General features: G+C 40.7%; 1 protein-coding gene across 2 annotated transcripts in view; it reads right to left on the bottom strand.

Annotated features, from left to right (window-relative positions):
- The window catches only part of homer1 (homer scaffold protein 1), a 177,472-nt gene extending 165,826 nt beyond the window's left edge, over nucleotides 1–11,646 (bottom strand). For both annotated transcript variants that reach the window (XM_076284908.1, XM_076284909.1), the window contains exon 1: nucleotides 10,869–11,646. In XM_076284908.1, coding sequence (XP_076141023.1) covers nucleotides 10,869–10,873 — 5 coding nt within the window. In that variant the 5' untranslated portion in view covers nucleotides 10,874–11,646. The remainder of the gene's footprint in view (nucleotides 1–10,868) is intronic.
- Nucleotides 11,647–13,194: the final 1,548 nt, after the last annotated feature.

Raw genomic sequence — 13,194 nt, 5'->3', positions numbered from 1 at the left:
GGTATTCCAGGTAGCCCATGGGACATAACGCACTGGGACAAGTGATGGCAAACATCAGCAAGGCAGCTGCACTTTCTACGCGCTACACCAACCACAGCCTGCGCAGCACAGCTGTGCAACTACTGTCAAAAGCCGGCCTGCAAACCAGAGAGACCATGACGGTTACCGGACACAGGTGGGAAACCAGCCTGAAGAGCTACTGGGCTCCCACAACATCCGACTGGGAGAAGTGGAGCCAGATCCTTTCTGGTGAGTTGCTAACACTAATGTCTAATACATTTTTCCGTTCTACCCAGCTAGCCTATTCAGCATGGTATATATTCTGTTTCCAGATGCGCCTGACACTATCTCTGTCTCTGCAAGAGAGGTTGGGGAAATCGCTCGTGAGGTTAACGGAAGTCCGACGACTTTCAACCTACCCAGAGATATTGGATATCTCCGGCTGCACCTTCAACGGGAACGTCCAGTTTAATATCAATAAGTAGCCTTGCTGCTAGCCACACTGCCTGGAACTGAATGAATCCCAACAGATGTTGCCAAGCAACGCCCAAACTTTTGGGAACTATTTTATCTGCTGCTGAAGTCATTATATAAGCCTTTCGGCCTTCATAAAAGTGGACTGTATGATTTATTTGTGTGTGTGTTGGCAAGTAGCCGTATAATAAGCAGGATAATGTATAGAACGCCGGGTCATTATTGGGAAAATAAGTCCCTTCAGGGCGGAACAAGACCCCTCCGCTGCGCGTCGGGGTCCGGTCCGCCCTGTTGGGACTTATTTTCCCAATAATGAACGGCGTTCTATACATTATCCCTTACATATTTCTTTTGTAAAGAAATACATCTATCTCTCATGCTATGTCAACATAGAATTCACCTGAATATAGGCTACAGTAGATAGATGCTTATGGACATCTGCTGTTGTCAGTGTGCAGGCTATCCCTTAACTCACAACAGCCTACAGCCCACTTTCAGACTCACTGTTGTCAGACTCAATGACTATATTTGGCCTTGGTTAAAGTTTTCATAACTAAAACGCTCTCAGGGAGCCCAGATCTTTCCATCAACGACACATGGAAAATATAACGCTAACTGAAATAACTGGTGAACAAGTAATAACTTTCCAAGAAAACATCAAACTATCAAACTATTCTAATTCACACGCACCAGGGAGCTTTCCGGAGAAGTTGGATGTTTGCTCGTTTTTGCATAGTTTTAAATAAAAAATCGTACCGGCGTACTTTGATGTGACAATGTGTGGTTGCTACACAAAATGCATACAGATTGGCAGGTCTGATATCCAAAATTTTTGAAATTTCCAACCAATTAACCACACTTCCTGTTTGGTCAGCTGGTGGCGCTAGACCAGGTTGGCAGTTTTCCAGGTGGGCATGTGGATATCATCAGATTTATATTAACTAATATTTTCTTAATAAATTCCAAAAACTATTCTGACTTTGGCTAGCTGCTGACGCTACGCCAGACAGGCATATTGGGTGTGTGGATGTCATATACACCTAATCTGATTAATCTGATTGTGATATCCAACAGAAGTGAAAAAAAAACATTCCTTCTCCTGCCAATTGGTGGCGCTTATGCCAGGCATGTTAATAGGACATGAATATCATCATTATGATATCCAACATTTTGTAAAATTTCAGATCAATCAGTTAAGGCATTGCCAATTTCTGGCACATTTCCTGCTTGGCCTGGTGGTGGCACTACGCCAGGCAGGCCCATTGGGTGTCTGGATATTATCATAATCATAATATCTAACTTTAATATTAACCTGAGAAGTTTCAGACCATTCATTCAAAGCACAGAACATTTCTGGCACATTTCCTGCTTGGCCAGATGGTGGCGCTATGCTAGGCATGTGAATTATGTGAATATCATCACAATCATGAAATCCAATATTTTGTAGTTTCAGATCAATCCATCTAAGCATTGAAAATGTTTGCCATATTTCCTGCTTGGCCAGATGGTGACGCTATGCTAGTCATGTGAATTACACATGTGAATATCATCACAATAATGATATCCAATATTTTGTAAAGTTACAGATCAATCAGTTAAGGCATTGCCCATTTCTGGCACATTTCCTGCTTGGCCAGGTAATGGCGCTATGCCAGGCAGGCCCATTGGGTGTCTGGATATCACCATAATCATAATATCTATTAACCTGAGAAGTTTCAGACCATTCATCTAATGCACTGTGACTTTATGACACATTTCCTGTTTATATTAAAATCATAAATTTCATTATTTCGCTATTTCAACATATCAAAAATCCCTTCACACTTTAAAATCAGCAACATATTGGCATCATGTTTGCCAAATTTCACATGAATCTGACCAACCGTCTAGGAGGAGTATGTTAAAACTGACCATGTGTCCACATGCACAAAATCCCAATTACCTCACTTCCTGACTTCCTTACCTCACTTCCTGACTAATGCAATTTACATACAAAAGTTGTTTGTCTTTGGAAGCCCCACACACCTACCAAATTTGGTGTGTGTAGCTGAACCCACCACAAACAAGGCTAAATCATCTGTCTCACAAGAATAATCTAGTATACACTGCAAAAACTGCTTATCTAATAAAATCTAACCAAGTGTTATAAAGAGACTGACCAAGGGCTTTCTCTTTTGACTCAATTGACTCAATTTTAAGAAGAGTTTGACTTTCTTTAAGACGTCTGATTCTGAAAACAAGCAAATTTGTCTGCCAGTGGGTTGAGTAAATTTGTCTTGACAAGACTTCTGAAAATAAGTCAGTCTACTTAAATTAACCCTTAGAACCCAATTGACGCAAAGTGTGTCAAAAAACTAAAAACAACACTAAATAGATGTTTTAATCTTAATATCTTATTTTTTGCTGTCAGAGGAACATGAAACTTCTGATCATGAGACAGACTGCTTTGGTAGAAGCGGCTATTAATAGTCTTTCCTGTGGACAGTCAATGTTATAGTGTCAGATATAATAACACTTATTGTGTTGATAATGTTGATAAAGGGGTCATCACTAACAAAATTAGCAAATAACTATGGATTTGGATCAATGACTTATCAGTCAACTTCAAAGTTATTTATCACATTTTATAACTTGTTTGGTTTTCTCTTACAAATGTTATTCGAAGAAACATTAGTGTTTCCTTTAGCTATGGGGTAAATGTAAAGAGTATATGTGTGCATGTGTGTGTACTTGCCTGTGTGTCGCTGAACCAGCAATCTACTCCACAATAGCTGCTTCTTTGTTAGGCAGCTCTTTGTTAATGCCATACTTTGTCATGTGCAGGTGATGTTGCATTGTACAGGAAGCTGGTGTGATCAGTGTAATGCTTCATCTCCTGAATTCTTAAAGGGGTGGTTCAGGATTTTGGACATAGGACCTCATTTCCAAGTAAGCAAGTGTGATATTTATCAGTGGAGACCGTTTTCAACACGTTTCATCCAGTCCTAATTGCATTGTTCGCAGGTGCTAGGCTAGCGCAAGTCAACGGTATGTGCTAGCCTGCCACTAAAAACAGTCTTACCCACTCCAAAGTACACCTGAGGCAAATAAATTATAACGCCAATTCACTCTTGCTTACTTGGAAATGAGGTTTTATGTCCAAAATCCTGAACCACCCCTTTAAGCTTTGTGTTTGCATAATGACAGAGTTAGATAATGTCTGTCCGACAGGAATCACACACAGTTGCTCTTGACATAGATGGTCTTATCATGATGTTATCATCAAACAGTCAAACCATTCTACAACCTCTCTGTAGCGTAGGTGATTCCTGAGGGCATGTGCTGGTTTAGAGCTTTTTATCTAGTGATCATACAGGACTGTTTTGGTTGGTTGCTGCCGCCTCATAATTTGACTGGGGACAGAACAAAAGTCATATGGCAGCACATTGTAATACCATATGACACCTGTTACATTTTCTCTTGTGTGACAATACTCTCATTGCAAGCAGCCATATGTATATTTTCTTTAATGTTCAATGTTTCAAATTTCAACTCTTGAACTACATTAACATATTGACCCATTGACTTGCCATAGTCAAGGACTTCTCATGATGTAATTATAAAAGGATAAGGTGTGTAAACATTAAGGACATTATTCTGAGAGAAAAAAGCTGGCAAAAAAGCCAAGTGGCATGTCCATTTTCTAATCACATTTTTAGTGTGAAAGGCAGAACATCCCAGAAATACACTACAAAATTGTTTATCTTTTCTTAATATATGAAAATATCATATGCTAGGTAAGTTAGAAATGGTGTGTGAGCTGGTATCTGGTAATAGTGAGAACAGGCGTGCTCAAAAACATCTTGACACCGCTTTAACTTGGCACGAAGTTCTGGAAGAACTGTGAACTTCCGCCACCGCTTGACTCATCATCATCGACCTCAGGAAGACCACTAAAGTTTTGGTGGAGGAAACTCAAACAATTGAGGACGTGCTACTGAAGGCACGGGTTGAATACCCAGTCAGTGACGTTAAATTCATCTATGTAATCACCATGACCAAAATGTTACTTTTTTAAAAACTTTTTTTTTGGCTGTTACTGCAAACAAAAATATATATTAAGGATGGCCTGCCTTTGGATTGAATGCATCTTTTAAGAATGATCGTAGCAATCTAGAATCTTTGGTTAGCAAAAGCCAGACATTAAAGGAGAACTATGCAGTTTGTTTAGCTGAATTTACCTTAACTTCACAGCTTCGTAGTCATTGGAATGGTTTTGAGTTTTTTCTGGGGCGAATGGTGGCCGTTTCGATCAGAGTGCAAATTACCCCACCATAATTGGGGGGTACTGCTCCTTCACTTCTTCTATGACCATCATGGTCCACTACCATATCAATCCCCATCATGATCGCCAAGTGCAACATGTGTTGTGCAACACACATACAAGGTGTAAACATGCGACAAACTGATAATCAGTTGGCTACAGAATATCTCATTGTTATTATATCCAAAAGAGAACTGTTTTGATCAACTCTCAGAAGTTAAGTGCACTGAAATACCATTCTAATTACTAGTAAAAGTAATACCTTTACAGCCTATTGCTTATTTCATGACATATTGATTTGGTTTATTTTTAGATTTCATAAGACCTGGAGGTAAGATCCAACCCTCTAATATAGCCTAGCCTACTGTATAAACAGAAACCAATTTTCCATTATTAGAGGGGATGCATCCCCTCTATTGAAATCTGAAAACTTCTTCTTATTATTATTTTTCTTTTTACCTTTTTGTGCGTGCTATTCAGCCCAAACCGCTTAACGTACAAATTTGGTTCAAACACCGTTCCGTAGATCTTCCAAGGCTTTACCGTCCTATCCGTTTCTCATTTTTGAGAAGTTTATACTTTTTGAGATATTTGTAATTAAAAGTGTATTTTCCCCCCATAGACTTGAATGGGGGCTGTGATGTCATAATAGAGCCAGCTGCGCTCGTTAAGTAGTTCTCAGAGCAGTTCCCAGGCTAATCAGAACACTGGCACAGGTGTCACCTGTGAGGAATTCAACTGTCTCAGCCTCTAAGCATACAATCTAGCTATACCTGAACTACACATCCTGTTAAAGTGTTTCCTGTGTGTCAAAATAAAAGTCCCAGCCATATCTCATGCATTCAGCATTATATCTCCAGAACGGCTTGACGTACATGCTTCAAATTTGGTACGAGTGTTTTTATGGACTCAAAGGTGAAGTGAGTTGATGTTGGAGGTTGAAGGTCAAATGTCAAGGTCAAAAACACCTTGAGTGTGATATCTCAAGAATGCCATGTCACACAAGATTCAAATTTGGTTACTCCAAAAGCACCTTTGCAGGTATCACAATTACCCTACCAACCAGCTAGCAGCAAGCTCAACAGCCCCACCAACACCCTAACCAGCAGATTGCATCCCCTCGTGTAATTCCTCGGAATTGCATTTCTAGTAGTCTATGTAGTCAGTGTCAAATCAACACAATTGCCTAGAGATATGTGAAGCCTAAGCAATCTTTAATGTGATTAAGGAGCATATAGCCTACTATGAAAAAACATACTACCACATAAGAACTACAGAGCGGTAACCTACAAGAATCCGATAACCAGAATGTAAAAACAATAGGCCTACTAACCAATTAAAAACAAATTCCAGGGCTCCAGAGTGCGACCAATTTGGTTGCATATGCGACCTAATTTTTCAAAAGTGTGACTAAAATAAATCGGAGGTCGCACCGGTGCGATCAGCTATTCGAGAGAGGAAAACGTGTCCGCATTGAAACTCTACCTTTGGTTCAATAACAGACACATATTTGGCCAATATCGTGGTTTAAACAAATCACAGATAGTGAAGGGCGGGACCTCCCCTCTGATTGGCCGTGGCCCAGTGCCTGTGTGTAAATTTGAAACTGCGTGTGCTGCAGAGAGAGAGAGAGAGAGAGGTCAGAGACCCGTCAGATAAACAGAGTGGATGTAGTTGCATTACAGTGTGGTCACATAGGCCGAGATAAATGTCCCCTCTCCTCACTGCCTTTCGGCGGCTGGCAGCAGCAAACCGATCAGACGAGCGCGAGATGATGATCAAGTTTATCGTTGCCTACGATAGATAGGCCTAGTGAAACTTCCCTTCACCAAGTTCAGTCCGAAATAATTATTCATCAGAAAAATAGTTTGAACGTAAACCCGACGTACAGGAATGCCACTTGTGCCAAATTTATAGGAGTCACTGTAGATGAAAAGACGTCTTAAAATTGCGAACAATGCATACAAGGCCTTCCCGAACGACAGAGATACAGATATCGCCGAAAAGGAGTGCGTCATTGACCGCAGTTACATGCAGGGAGTAACCCGGTTTTCAACAGCAATATTCGTTTTGCGCACGAGTTGTGTAAACTCATTCTGATGGCATCAATCAATTTAATCCGGTATTTGGCGCAAACCGAATATCACTGCTACATATAAAGCCTGAATATTCCCTGCATGTATAACTGTGGTCATTGTGTACGGTGAATTAAATGGACACATTTAGATCGAGCATGGCAAGTCATTGCAATAGCCTATAATAATAGGCCTACCATTTCGTTACTGCATTAACCATAGTGATGTTCTTATTGAAAATTTAAAAATACTAAAATTAAAAAGTAAATTGCATTGTGGGGCTGTCAAATGATTATTGAAATCATCATTGCAAAATCACATAAAAATCCCCCAGGCTACTTGGAACATCTCTTTAAATTGTGCTCAAATACATTTCTATGGAAGATGCTAGCATGGCGAGCTGATTTAGCCAAGGCCTAAAGATCATGAAGGATAGTATGTAAGACATTGAGCTATAGATTTGAAGCCCTTAAAAGACGTGCACTGTTAATTTACTCACTGTTTTTACACACATTTTTATTTAATTCATCTTGAGATGTTTTAAGTTTACATTTCAGCTCAGTGAAGCACTTAAAGTACCAACACTTCATTAAGTTACTTTTCTTGTAGAATTGTAAATCATAAGTCATAGGACAACCTATATAGGACAGTAATTAAGGGAAAAAAGTGAACCTGCTGCGGTGTTAAATGCGATGTGGTTGAAAATTTGGGTGCACCTAACTTTTGTGCTGGTGCACCTAAGAAAAAAAGTTAGGCGCACCAGTGCAACCAGTGCAAAAAGTTAGTCTGGAGCCCTGAATTCAAATACTAGCATGTACTATTTAGCCTAGGCTACTTGGCTCTTTATGTTTCCACAGGTTTCACTAATGTTATGTAGGCTTAGCTACATCAGACCCTCTTGTGCATAATAAAAACAACACAGGATCTGTGCCAAACTAATTTCAAAAGGGCACAATAATTTATTCAAGATCAAATGAATCAATGGACACCTATAGACTGGAGTTCATCTCCTTGGAAATGACAATCGATTTTACCTCACCACAATGTAAAATAATAATAAATGATTTAAATAGAGAATTATCTTGCTAACTAACCTTGGTAACTAACCAAGGTCCACTTTACTAGCCTCAGTGGGTAGCACTAGTAGTAAGTAGCAGGTAAGTAGCCGGTAATTAAATGTATGAAGACGTGACATGAGCTATGAAAGAACAAAACACGTTAATACATGAAGATTGTAAAATAGCACATTTTCAACAAGCTAGACGTCTACTAGCAACTTACATTTACCCATGCACGTCAGCAGCAAACCGAATTTAGGCTACTGGAGGAATCTAGCGTTTTGTCATTCAACGTTGTTGACACTTGCTTGAGAAGTTGAAGTCGTTCTCTATCTCTTTGGCTTCTAGCGCCACGGTGGTTAAAAATGGTACGGTCCATAATAGGGGTGTCTGAAATCGCTTTACATTAAACTTTTCCTAGTGAAAATAGGAGTTGACTTGTATTGTAGCCAACTGTAATGATAATTTTTCTGATATTGTGAAAAAATATCTGACCCCCCCAAAACTGATATTTATGTCTCTTTGGGGGGTACTGGGTCTTCATTGGGGGGTATAGTACCCCCCAGTACCCCCTGTAATTCGAACTATGGTTTCGATTCCCATAGTGTCGCATAGTGGGCCGGCGGGCTACCGGACTCAGAGACAGAAAGTCTCGCAGCCTCACAATGTAACAAATTGCTTTACTGCACTACACACATGCCAGGCACCGGCTAGAACAAGGTAGCGATGGAGTTTTCTCAGACATTTGTCATGGCAGAACCAGCGAAAAGAAGCAGAAAGCGAGTAAACCGTTGTCAGAGGAACAGGGAAAGAGGAAACGGCAGACTGACCGATTGAGGAGTGTTGTAAAATATATACTCTAAAGCTGTAGGGGGAGCTCTGCAGTGAAACCTGCGAGCAAAAACCAAGAACACATTTTGCCAAAACTCCATATACTAGACTAGTGTAACAAAGGTCGTAATTCGTCCGCCGCTCATGGCCCTCAAACCGGCCACCTCAACACACACCGGCATGGGAGTCGAACACGCTAACCACTGAGCTAAAAGCCCAGGCTTCCAACTCAGCGGTTTAAAGCGTTCTTAAGGTTAGGGGTGTGAGGATTTACACGCGCAACTAGCATGCTAGCTCAGTTCGCCTCCGTTACACTAGACTAAACTAGCTTACGTAACCTAGCAGGCTAAAGGTAGAAATGAGTTTGACGGGTGGCACATATCAGACCAGACGCTGTCAATGGTTACAACAATGGTAATCAGATATTAACAGAGCTGTGTGTTAGTGTGTGTTACAATTATGTTAGAATCCTATAGCTGCGTGGTCCCAAAGTGTTGCTCTAATGGTAAAGTATTATAGTCATTGGTATTGGCTGGCATACTGTGATGACTAACAATGGCTAACTATGTTGCAACTCTGATACTGTAAAAACATTTAATAATGTTTTGTCATTCTAGGGCCAACATCATTGTGCTCCTCAGCAAACCACTGAAAGCATGTTGTTTAAGCAAACTTGGTTGAATCACTCTAGATTTAAGGACAGTTTTTTACCTTTCCAAACTGAAAGATATTGAAATTCCCTAGCTGTGCAGTCCCAAATGCTTTCTCTCATTTTTGCTCTAATGGTAAGGTACTAAGTATAAGTATGCTCTTTTGATCCCGTGATCAGTGATCATCCAATCAGTGAATTAGTGAAACACACTCAGCACACAGTGAACACACAGTGAGGTGAAGCACACACTAATCTCAACGCAGTGAGCTGCCTGCTACAGCAGCGCTCGGGGAGCAGTGAGAGGTTAGGTGCCTTGCTCAAGGACACTTCAGCCGTTCCTACTGGTCGGGGTTCGAACCGGCAACCCTCCGGTTACAAGTCCGAACCAGTAGGCCACGGCTGCCCCCGAAGGCTGAAGCTATTGGTACTGGCTGGCATATTGTGATGACTAACACTAGTGCAACCAAAGCTGATAGGTACTATAAACAACATTTAATGACAAATGTCTTGGCACCAATATCATTGTGCCTCACGGGTAATCACTAAAAGTGTGTTGGTATAACCAAGCAAATTGGTTAAATAACTCAGACTGACCCCACAGGAACACAATTTAGACAGCAAACAAAGTGACTTTTACCTTACAGGGAAATATTTGTAATATTGGTCAGTGTGGTCCGTAACAATATTACACTGGAAATTGAATTGATCTGCATGGGTTCGCAGCAAGGTCCCAATGTAGAGATGCATGATGCTAAATTATGTGCCCCCTTCAGAATGATCAGAAGACCATATTCCCATCCCCCTTCCGTGCAACATCTGAATTTGGGACAGTGTACGGAACAAGGCAGTTACGTTAAGCTCGAAACAAAATATTAATTAACTCATGGGGGAAAGTCCGTTTTCTCCCAACTTCTTTACCCCAGACCAGTAGTGGCAACTTGGGTAATGTCAGACACTATTGCCTTTTGAACTTAGGCGCTGTCAAAGAAAAGTTGGGTAATATAAAGCAAAGCCACGTTGTGCCATACACCGACGAGAAGGCATTCGCGGATTTCAGCCAGACCACTATGAATTCTAGACCAACGTTGAGCCTAGGCTATGAAATTACACTCTTACTAGCACAGAAGGTCCACCAGAAAGACCTGAATGTAACTCTTATAATGTTAGGTAAGAGATGGTCTAGTCATACTGTCTCGTCTGGTGCACTTCTCTTGCTTAGGTTCGTAATGCTTGGCCCTGTGTGCATTATGTTTAACTGTAAGCCTTCCGTGAACAGCGTGTAGCAGTCTATTTGACAGCTAGCTTAACGTTAGCATGACGCTGAGATCAGACGTTCTACAATGCAAAACAACTATCCTACTCTGTTTCTTGTCTGACGGCCAACATTTGTTGTAAATACAACAGAGTATATGGAATATGATTGACGTGATATGAAACAACAGTCAGAGACCATACAACAGTGTAAGGCTACGTACCCCATTTTGCTTGGTTATTCAAACTGACGCGGTCGTGAAACAGCGGAGAGGCGTTTGAATGTTTTCCTCTAACGTTAGCTGCTAGAGGTTGGTATGGTGGATTGAAGGTGGTTTCAGGATGAAGTTCCCTTTAGCCCGACATGATTTCCAATACAGTTAGATAATAAATTCCCCTGATAAAAGTGAACTCCAATTAACAGTAACGTAGGCTACTGTTGCATGATGGCAAGCATCGGTGCGGATGAAACAAAACAGGGTATCGCAATTGTCATTCTCAATCTGGCATTCACGATAACCGACACAGAAGATGATTGGCAGACACATTCCAATAGTGTGCGGGCAGCAAAGGCACTGCTGTTTTTAGTCGATGCACAAGTTTGTGTGTAAAGTGCACAAGTTCCACTCTGTCAGCTCGTTAACGTTTGTATCCCTCTAAAACAAACATTTGCATATCCGTTCTCATCCTCCTCCAATTTATATGATCTTTCCAAGGATATACATTGGGTTAATTCACCCGTGAGCCGCTGAACCGTTAAAAAAAATCCTGCTTGGTAGATTAGTCACACGGGGAAACCACGAAGCAGCGCTATTGGCAGCACGGCATAGGCTACTGGGTCAGCGATAGAAATCCACATCAATACATGTTGGAGACATGGCAGTGAAGCAAAGTTAAGTATTTTTGTTTCGATCATAAGCCTATCTTACGCCCATATTTCTTTCTCGAGTAAAAAAACCTAGAGAATTTCAATACGTTATCCATCCTGTGCGCAGAACAGTTGGCTCGTTCTTGATCAGGATTACAAATCAGGCCGAACCAAATCGTCAAATCTAGCTTTGCCTATTAGGCAATAAATGGTAGTGATTTCACTAAAGCATTCGCAATCCAAACAGCATCCTACTGCTCTGTCGTTCAGATTTCGTTCATCTACGAAACGCCATAATCTCCACTAATTTGATGACATTATCGTTCCCAGCTGGAGAATACTTTTGTGACGTCACAACGACTACCCTTCGTGTGACGTCATAGAAGAGTGAAGCAAGAAGAGGGCACTAGATAGATAGATAGATAGATAGATAGGGGCGTAGCACCAAATTCTGGGCCCTATGCACAAGTGGTGGCCATGGGCCCCCCCCCCCAACCAACCAACCACCGGCTGTAAGCATGAAGCATGAGGTTCACAACTAACTACTATCTAATCACACATTGAATTACAACTTAATTTACAAGCAAAGCAAATGCACTGGAAATCGAGCATACAAGTTAGAAAAAGCCTAGCATTAATTTATGTAGGCTCAATGTTGCAGGACATGACATGAGACGGTCGGCTGAGAAAACAGATAGCCTGCTCTGTCGCTCTGCCCTGCCCGAGTGGATATACCTAGGCTATAGCCTAAATATAGGTCTACTCATAATATAGCCATTGTTTTTAAGTTACATTGTCTGTATGGTGAAGTTATAACCAGACTTCTAGCAATGCAAAGCAGATCAGCTGCAATGTATTGGAAGACTGCTTTTCAATCCATAGCCACGTAGCCTAATGCTTATTCTGGCTATGACAAAGTATATTAAATAAAATATATTTTAATTGGGCTTTTAAAATATATATATATATTGATGATTAGCTTACAAAGGAGGATAAAAGCAAATAGGCGTAAAGGATACTTTTGTATCCCTTTAAAGGTCCATCAAAAATATAAAAATGTAGGCCTACAAAAAAGTAACTTGTTAGGCCTACTTGAGTAATTTATTAACAAAGTACTTTTTTACTTTTACTTGAGTACTGTAATGTGTATTCTGTACAAGTTCAAGAACCATTCTTATGCATTTTCTGAGTCGTTCGCCTTTATTTTGGGCACAAAATAATTTTGGCTGGTAAAAAACCACTGTGGCAGGTGGATTTCAAAATTCACCTGCCACAGTGGCTGGTGGCCAAAAAAGTTAACTTCAGGCGCTGACTGCATGCCAGTAGGCTATTTACAATTTTCTGTAAAGTTTGTAACGTTATCAATATCAACTTAATGCAGAACTATGCACGCGCGCACCTTTTGTTTGAGCAGGAGAGATACACAGGCATGCTACAGAAGTTGTAGGCTAGCTTGTTGTTTTCTATTACTAACTATGCTGGTTATCAGCAAACAATGGTAGGCTATAAGCTAATTCATTAACTCGAGACTCATCATGGATATAACACGTTTTTTTTTAAAACAACGAAAACAGAAAGGATGGAGACAGCAAAGCGAGAGGAGTTATTTCAAATGGGCAAACTGCAAGCACAAGGTAGGCAAGATTATTGCTTGTCAAAACGTTAGGCTAGCATTACCACTG

The sequence above is a fragment of the Alosa pseudoharengus genome, unplaced genomic scaffold (assembly GCF_046254945.1).
Source record: "Alosa pseudoharengus isolate Yale_2024_CS ecotype anadromous, Long Island Sound unplaced genomic scaffold, YU_APseudo_1.1 YU_APseudo_1.1_scf_14, whole genome shotgun sequence".
Classification (NCBI taxonomy): Eukaryota; Metazoa; Chordata; class Actinopteri; order Clupeiformes; family Clupeidae; genus Alosa; species Alosa pseudoharengus.
Note: the sequence above shows the minus strand (reverse complement) of the source record. Positions and strands in the feature narration are given on the sequence as shown.